This window comes from Natrix helvetica, assembly GCF_964273705.1.
Source record: "Natrix helvetica genome assembly, chromosome: 2".
In the NCBI taxonomy this organism is placed as follows: domain Eukaryota; kingdom Metazoa; phylum Chordata; class Lepidosauria; order Squamata; family Natricidae; genus Natrix; species Natrix helvetica.
The window spans coordinates 278,932,629-278,940,792 of NC_138552.1; the positions used below are offsets into that span (position 1 = coordinate 278,932,629).

At 44.7% G+C, this 8,164-nt stretch overlaps 1 protein-coding gene across 1 annotated transcript in view; it reads right to left on the reverse strand.

Moving 5' to 3' along the window:
- The window catches only part of MYL10 (myosin light chain 10), a 55,131-nt gene extending 47,397 nt beyond the window's left edge, over positions 1-7,734 (reverse strand). Inside the window, exon 1 of the mRNA XM_081940824.1 lies at positions 7,679-7,734. Coding sequence (XP_081796950.1) covers positions 7,679-7,681 — 3 coding nt within the window. The 5' untranslated portion in view covers positions 7,682-7,734. The remainder of the gene's footprint in view (positions 1-7,678) is intronic.
- Positions 7,735-8,164: the final 430 nt, after the last annotated feature.

Sequence of the window (8,164 nt, forward strand, 5' to 3'; positions counted from 1 at the left end):
TAATACAGTGGTCCTTTTTTACTCAACTGCTTTGAAACTCATCAGATTTGATACTCAATATATTTTGATGTGAAACTTTTATCCGGGTACTCATTGTTTGTTGGGTACTCAACGCACAAGCTAGAACTTGTTGGTGTGGGCTGCCTTGTGACTCACTACATTATTCCTTATGAAAAAAAAAATGCTTAGTACTCATCGTCTATGGCAGGGGTGTCCAAACTTGGGAACTTTAAGACTTGTGGACTTCAACTCCTAGAATTCCCCAGCCAGCCATGCTGGCTGGGAAATTCTGGGAGTTGAAGTCCACAAGTCTTAAAGTTCCCAAGTTTGGACACCCCTGGTCTATGGAGATTCTCAGCCTAGGTCAAGGTTGTTCCAAAGGTGCTTTTTCAAAAGGCAACTGGACTCTGTTTTTCCTTGAGTACATTTGGTACTCATCGTTTTTGGTACTCATTGTGCCTCCCAGGATCAATTAATGATGAGTACTGAAGTATTGTGTTCCTCAGAGAGTTGGTTCTCATGACATCTTGAGATGATGTCTTGATATCTTACTTTATCTCCATATTCAGCTGATATTTGTCCCAGCATGAAAGAGTTTTCATCAAGGATGATTCCAAAACAGCAATAACTGTCTGGTGTGGGAATCTTCAAATTCCATTAGGGGACCCTTAAGTCACTCTAAGACCGGAAAGAAGAAGTACAGTATACATTCTGGTTTCTTCCAGAACTTTTTGGGAAGAAAAGGAAGATATTCTTGGTACAGACTGGGTCTGTATTGTACCATTCACCCTGACCAGGGGTGGGCTTCAAAAATTTTAGCAAGGGGTTCTCTGCCCGGTGGGTGTGGCCTAGTCAGCCTGCTGCACCATGCCGGGGGGAGATTGCCCTCCCCAGGCTCCGGAGGCTTCCCTTGAGCTTCTGGAAGGGTGAAAACGGTCTCCCTGGGCTCTAGAGGCCCTCTGGAGACCCGTTTCCAGCCTTCCCGAAGTTCCGGTAGGCCCGTTTTTTTGCCTTCCCTGAGCCTCCGTGCGCGCCCTTACCTGCATCCAAAATGGCCTGTGGGGGGGACGACTCCTGGGAGGGGAGGGGAGGGTGGCTGGGGCCAGCCAGGAATGGGATTCGGGGGTTCTCCAAACTACACAGAATCTTAGCTAGAGGTTCTCCTGAACCCCTGCGAACCCCCAGCAGCTCACCCCTGATCCTGACATACCAATACAGGTAGTCCTCAACCAGCAGCCACAATTGGGAACAGAACCTCCATTGACAAGCAGGGAGGTTAAATGATCCATGCCCAATTTTACAACTTTTCCCCCCACAGTTTCAAGCAAATCCCTGCCGTTGTTAAGAGGTTCACCTAGTTGTTAAGAAATTGGGTTTCTCCGTTGACTTTGCTTGTTAGAAGCCACCTGAGAAGGTGACAAATGGTGATCATTTGACCCTGGGATGCTGCAACTGTTGTAAATACATGCAGCTTGCCGAGCGCCTGAACTCTGATCCCCTGACCATAAAGATGCTGCAGCAGTCGTAATAGCAATAGCGCTTACATTTATATGCCTCTACATAATGCCTTTACCGCAGGGGTTCCCAACCCCCCGCCGTGAACCAACACCAATTGCAGCATGCCAGAAACCGGGCCACAGAAACAAGCAAAGACCCATCCATGGGATACAAGCAGCATGTGAAACCATGCCCCGCCCCCCCCCGGTCTGCAGAAAAATCTCTCTCCAGATTACAATGTCAGCATATTGTCCCCAACAATCTGGGTCCCCATTTTACCAATCTTGGAAGAACAGAAGGCTGAGTCAACCTCGAGCCTGTCAGGATCGAACTCCAGGATGTGGGCAGAGTTAGCCTGCTATATTACTTCTAATCACTGTGCAGCACTATCGCTCTTAAGGGGAAAGACTAGTCGTTAGTCACTACTTTCAGTGCCATTGTAACTTTGGTTGCTAAATGAATGGTTGTAAGCCGAGGACTGCCTGTATTTACATAGTCTGCAATTATTTCCCCATGCTTTTTTCTGTCTTGTGAGTGACCATCGCTTGTAATTATGGCTGTAATTTTTTCTGACTGTAGCTCTTTGTCTCCAGTAAACCATTGTGACGCGACTGTTATTGAACCTCCATAATTTTAATACATTTTTAAAGACATCATAAAAAGGTAAGGGATGAGGCACAGCTTTTCTGCAGAGTTCATTTAGCATAATTGCACAGTTTCTTATGTGTAGACAATCTCAGTTGCTTTCATTAAGGATATTGCTATCATTTGAGGTTAGGTCTGGTTGCTCCCACCCCTCCTTCTTCCCTTCCCCTATTTTAAATTCCCTCTAATGCTTCTCAGAGGTATTTCAGAAAATGATCATCATCATTAATCTAGGCAGCCATAAGCCAAACAAACGTACCTATATACATAGTTATTTCCCTTTAGAATGTTACGTAGAGTACAGGAAAGGGGTGATGAATAAGGTAAAGGAACAAGAGGCATAAGATTTAAAAAAGAAAAAGAAACATAATCACCATCTTCACGCACCATACCTCTCCATATTATCTTTCATTTTCTTTATAAATTCATTTTATCATTGATTTGCCTCCAAAGGTTGTGGGTGCTCCAACATTGCAGGTGTTTAAGAAGAGATGGGAAAACCATTTGTCTGGAATGGTATAGGGCAGGGGTGTCCAAACTTGGGAACTTTAAGACTTGTGGACTTCAACTCCCAGAATTCCCCAGCCAGCCATGCTCAGTTCCGATTTAAAATGACAGCATTTCTGGGGAATTCTGGGAGTTGAAGTCCACAAGGCTTAAAGTTCCCAAGTTTGGACACCCCTGATATAGGGTTTTCCTGCCTGCGCAGGGGGCTGGGCTAGAAGACCTCGAAGGTCCCTTCCAACTCTGTTATACTCTTATTCTGACCTTCCAAGACATACTCTTCTATTTGGTATAGTCCAGGGATCAGCAACCTGTGGCTCTGGAGCCGCATGTGGCTCTGGAGCCGCATGTGGCTCTTTCATCCTTCTCCTGCGACTCCCTTTCGCTGGTCGGCTCCACAATTGATAGGTTTTTTGGTTAGGACAGGTAGAGGAAAAAGGACGCCACGCTAGGAGGAGACTCTATGGTGGGGGAATCGGATTTCTGGTCAGCTCCAGAATTGAACAAGGGGCTTCCAGTTAGGACCTTTGTGGTTCTTTGAGTGTTTAAGGTTGCTGATCCCTGGTATAGTCTTTACCAGATTGGCCCTGAGATATGGACCTCCACTGTCCGTCATGGCTTTGATCCGTTCTGGCTTTCGCAGTAGAATAGACAAAGTGAATCTCTGCCACAGGCAACCTTCTCCACAACCAGAGAGAACAGGACCTATCAGTTTAGGCACAGCTTGGCCAATATGTCACAAATAGCACTTAGCACTAGCACTTAGACTTATATACCGCTTCACAGTGCTTTACAACCCTCTCTAAGCAGTTTTACAAAGTCAGCATATTGGCCTCAACAATCTGGGTCCTCGTTTTACCCACCTCAGCAAGATGGAAGGTTGGAGTCAACCTTGAGCATGGTGGGATTCGAACTGCCGTACTGCAGCTAGAAGTCAGCTGAAGTAGCCTACAGTACTGCACTCTAACCACTGCACCACCGTGGTTCTTATGCAGCCAAATGCACTAAATGCAGCCAAAGCCCAGTTTTATTTTTTCTGTGCAAGCTAGCATTTCTCATATAGACACAACAAACCATGGTGGGGCAGTGGTTAGAGTGCAGTACCGCAGGCTACTTCTGCCGATCACTGGCTGCCAGCAGTTTGGCAGATCGAATCTTACTAGGCTCAAGGTTGACTCAGCCTTCCATCCTTCTGAGCAGTGACGTGCAGTCAGGTGAGGCAAGTGAGGCACAGCCTCACCACTCTCATCATGAAAAAAAAAAGTAAAAGGAAAAAGCTGAGCTAGTTACTGCCTCACCGTGGATGACTCTGCTTAACTGTTAAAAAAAGCTGGAAAAGGTACGTGTGGGTTGGAGGGAGGGGGGGAATTCAAACTTCATCCTCCTGGTGCTGTGCAGGGCTTTGGGCAAAGGCTGGAGGGAAGGACCCTGGCTCGCTTGTGCTCTCCCTCCCCAAGAGTAGTTTGATTGCAGGCAGAGCCATGTTGTGGGGCCGGTGTGTGTGCTACAGCATGGCTCTTTGCCTGGCTTCCTGCCTCCTCCTGTGGTCTCCTCACTGGTGCTCTCCCTCCCCAAGTGTAGTGACTTCCTCCCCAGGCCCCCATTCATTTCTCTCTCTCACACACACAGCTGGATAAAACTATATAAAAATCTAGGCCAGCTTCACTGATTACAAGTTTGAAAAGGCAACGTGGCTCCACCTGCAATCAAACTACACTTGGGGAGGGAGAGCACAAGCGAGCACTGAGGAGACCACAGGAGGAGGCAAGAAGCCAGGCAAAGAGCCATGCTGTAGTACACACACTTCCCCCCAGCCTCTTTCTTTTGGAAGGCTCGGATCGGCTCCCCTCTGGCTTCTCTGCCTCTCCTCTCACCCCAGCCTGCCAGCAGGAGGTGGTGGGTGGGCTTTATTGTGTTCCAGGCATTTCCCACCCAGACAGCAGGCTGCATTTGCAATGGTGGAGGTGTTTGGGAAAGGCAGCAGGGGAATGGGGGGGATGGCAGAGGAACTGCTTTCAAGCCACTGGAAAAGATATCCAATCCAACTTTTGTGTGTGGGGGGGTTTGTTTGAGAGTGAGTGAGAGAGGGAAGGGGTAGGAGAGATAGTCCAGTCCAACTTCTGTGTGTGTGTGTGTGTGTGTGTGTGTGTGTGTTTGAGAGAGGGGGAGGAAGGGAGAGAGGGAGGAAGGAGGGGAAGGAGAAGAAAAAGAAAGAAGGAGCAAAGGAGAAAAACAAATGCTGTCACTTTAAATTGGAACTGAGCATGTCTGGCTGTGGAATTCTGGGAGTTGAAGTCCACAAGTCTAAAAATATTTGAAACCCAGCACTGTGTCAGTGCATCACCAGTCATAAACCTCACCGCACGTCACTGCTTCTGAGGTGGGTAAAATGAGGACCCAGATTGTTGGGGGCAATAGGCTGACTCTGTAAACTGCTTAGAGATGGCTGAAAAGCAGTATGAAGCGGTATATAAGTCTAAGTGCTATTGCTATAACCATGCCTCTTTTTTACCTGCCGTCTTCATTTTTTTATTTTACTTGCCCTGCCTGGCAAGTAATGCAGAATTCCAGATTCAAACAATCAAGAGACTTCCTGGGGGAGACCTCTTACCAGTTGCTTTCTTTCTATAACCATTATCATAGGAATGCTTGCTTTGAGCTTGTTGGAAGAAAAGTAGAATATTTATTAATAGCAAAGGTAGCACAAGAGGGATTAGGATTGCACAGTCTTGATGCCAATAGCTAACAGATCTGGTTTCTTTTGATTTCCACCCATCGGACATCTCTGATGATGTGATAAGCAGCAGCTGCTGATGCCAATCTTCCAGTCTTTGAAAGTTCATTTTTTATCACCCAAATGCAGAAGCAAGGTCGTGATTATCAGGTGCAAGTAAATAATGTTTGCTTATAACTAATCAGAAGAAAGAACATGCTTTTTAACACCGTTGGAATTGGGAACTGTAGTTGCAGGGGAAGACCTACTATTATGCAGAATAAGGTGGAAGGCAGCAGATGTCTATATCATGAAAAGAACACTACTTTCAAGCATGAAATTTTTGACTGTCATATACAGGTCTGTGGGATTCTCCAGGTCAGAGGTTAGGTGATTTTGGGGACTGTAAGGAGAGGACACGTGGCTCAGTGGCTAAGATGCTGAGCTTGTCGATCAGAAAGGTTGGTGGTTCGAATCCCTAGCGCTGTGTAATGGAGTGAGCTCCCATGACTTGTCCCAGCTTCTGCCAACCTAGCAGTTTGAAAGCATGTAAAACTGCAAGTAGAAAAATAGGGACCACCTTTGGTGGGAAAGTAACAGCGTTCCTGCACCTTCAGCATTTAGTCATGATGACCACATGAACACGGAGATATTTTGGGACAGCGCTGGCTCTTTGGCTTTAAAACAGAGATGAGCACCACCCTCTAGAGTCGGGAATGACTACCACATTTACATGCCCTTAATCTTTAAGGGCAGAACTTGTTTCGTCAAGCCAAATCAGAAAACTATCTTGGATTAGTCTTGGATTCTCACCACCTCAAGGCAACTAGTTTGGTCATACCCAACCAATTAAATGTGGTTAGTAATGAGATAGACTGCAGATTTTGTGCCAATGATAAATCTGACCCAGAAATGTGTTCAGTAGGGCACTATTAATCCTAGTTCCCACAATTATTAGGCGGGCATCTTCATGACTCTCTGTAAAATCTTCCTTCAAGCTTATCCTCTTCCATTTTTCTTTTAACCCCCTTCCGCAAAAGAGCCAGATAATATTGTAATGGACTATGTTACAGCCATCTGAATTCTGGATAGAGGTCAAGCAGGCAGGTCTATGATGGGACCAAACAATGGGAAATACAAAGTACAAATCACAAATATTCCCTCCACACCAACCACAAAATAACTCTGGAGCCTGTCTCTCCCACTCTTTGTCTGGTTTGTACCAATGTGGCATGCTACTCCAAAGCACATTCTTGCACTAAGAGGAGATAGGTTGCATTTTTCTTTCAATTAAAATGAGCATTACCAAATACTATCTTTGCATTACAGCTGTAGCTAATATATTTAGAACAATTGCAATGCACTCAGTATTAATAAAGCCATTCTCATATTTGGGATCATTGCGATGCATTCAATAAAACAAATTCTTTACCCTCTTTAATTCAAAAGCAATGCCTAGAACTTGTCTATCATCCCAGGATCTCTGCATATTTTGACTATCACAGTGAAAAGTGAGAGATTTACTTCACAGCAAGGAACAAGTTAAATCCTGCCTATATAAGTTGAAGTCCTGGTGATTTCTAACTCATCCAGGAAGCTGAAAATCAAGAACGTAGCCTGAAATCCCCCTATATGATTCAAACCTTGTCTGTATATCGGATATTAATACAATTGAGAGAGTCCGGATGTATTTCACGAGAAGGGTACTCCAGTCCTCTACACACAAACACAATACCCTACGCCACCAGGCTTGGAATTTTGGGCTTGGGCAACCTAGAATTATGCTACCTATGGTCTAACCTAATACACAAAATTATCTGCTACAAGGTCCTACCTGTCAATGATTACTTCAGCTTCAACCACAATAATACACGAGCACACAATAAATACAAACTCAAGGTAAACTGCTCTAAACTCGATTGCAGAAAATACAACTTCAGCAACAGAGTGGTCAACGCCTGGAATGCACTACCTGACTCTGTTGTTACATCCCCAAACCCCCACAACTTTAACCTAAGACTGTTTACTGTTGACCTCACCCCATTCGTAACAGGTCTGTAAGGAGCATGCATAAGCACACCATCGTGCTTACCGTCCCTGTCCTACTGTCTCCATTTATTCATACCTATTTACCGTGTTCATATTTATGTTTATACTTATATCTGTTATCTTTTATATGTTTGACAAACTACACAAAAAAATAGAGAAAGGGGATGGAAGGGGAAGGAAAGAAAAGGAAACGAAAGGGGAAGGACAGAAATTGCTTGTGGGGGAAAAAAGATAATGCAGAAGGGAAGGAAAAGGAAACAAGGATCTTACCATAATGACTTTCTTCTCTTACTCTGGCAACTTGACCACCAACCCACCAAATGTCCATTGTGTTTTTATATATAGCATTATTCTGGAGTAAAAATATGCCCACTCCAAGTTTAGACAATAGATGCAAGATTAGAGACGGTTGCAATTGGATCTCAGTGCCATTCCACACATATCCCACTTGTTGGGAGTTTTGTTTTCCTCAAATTAACTCAGCATGTAAGTAGAACAGGAAAGCTGAGACCACAGGGAGAGAATCAGGCTGAAAATCTTTTCCAGGTGCACCAATCCTCCTGGTATTTTTTTTAACCACCCGGATTTCCCAGAACAGAAGGATTATCGCAGGACACTAAAGATAAAATAACACAGGACACTAAGTGAAATAGGATTATTTTAAACCATGAATAGATACGTTCCGGCTGGTAGATTGGATCTAGGATTAATCATATTTTACTGCTGTTAAATGAATGAGACAAAATTTAAATGCTC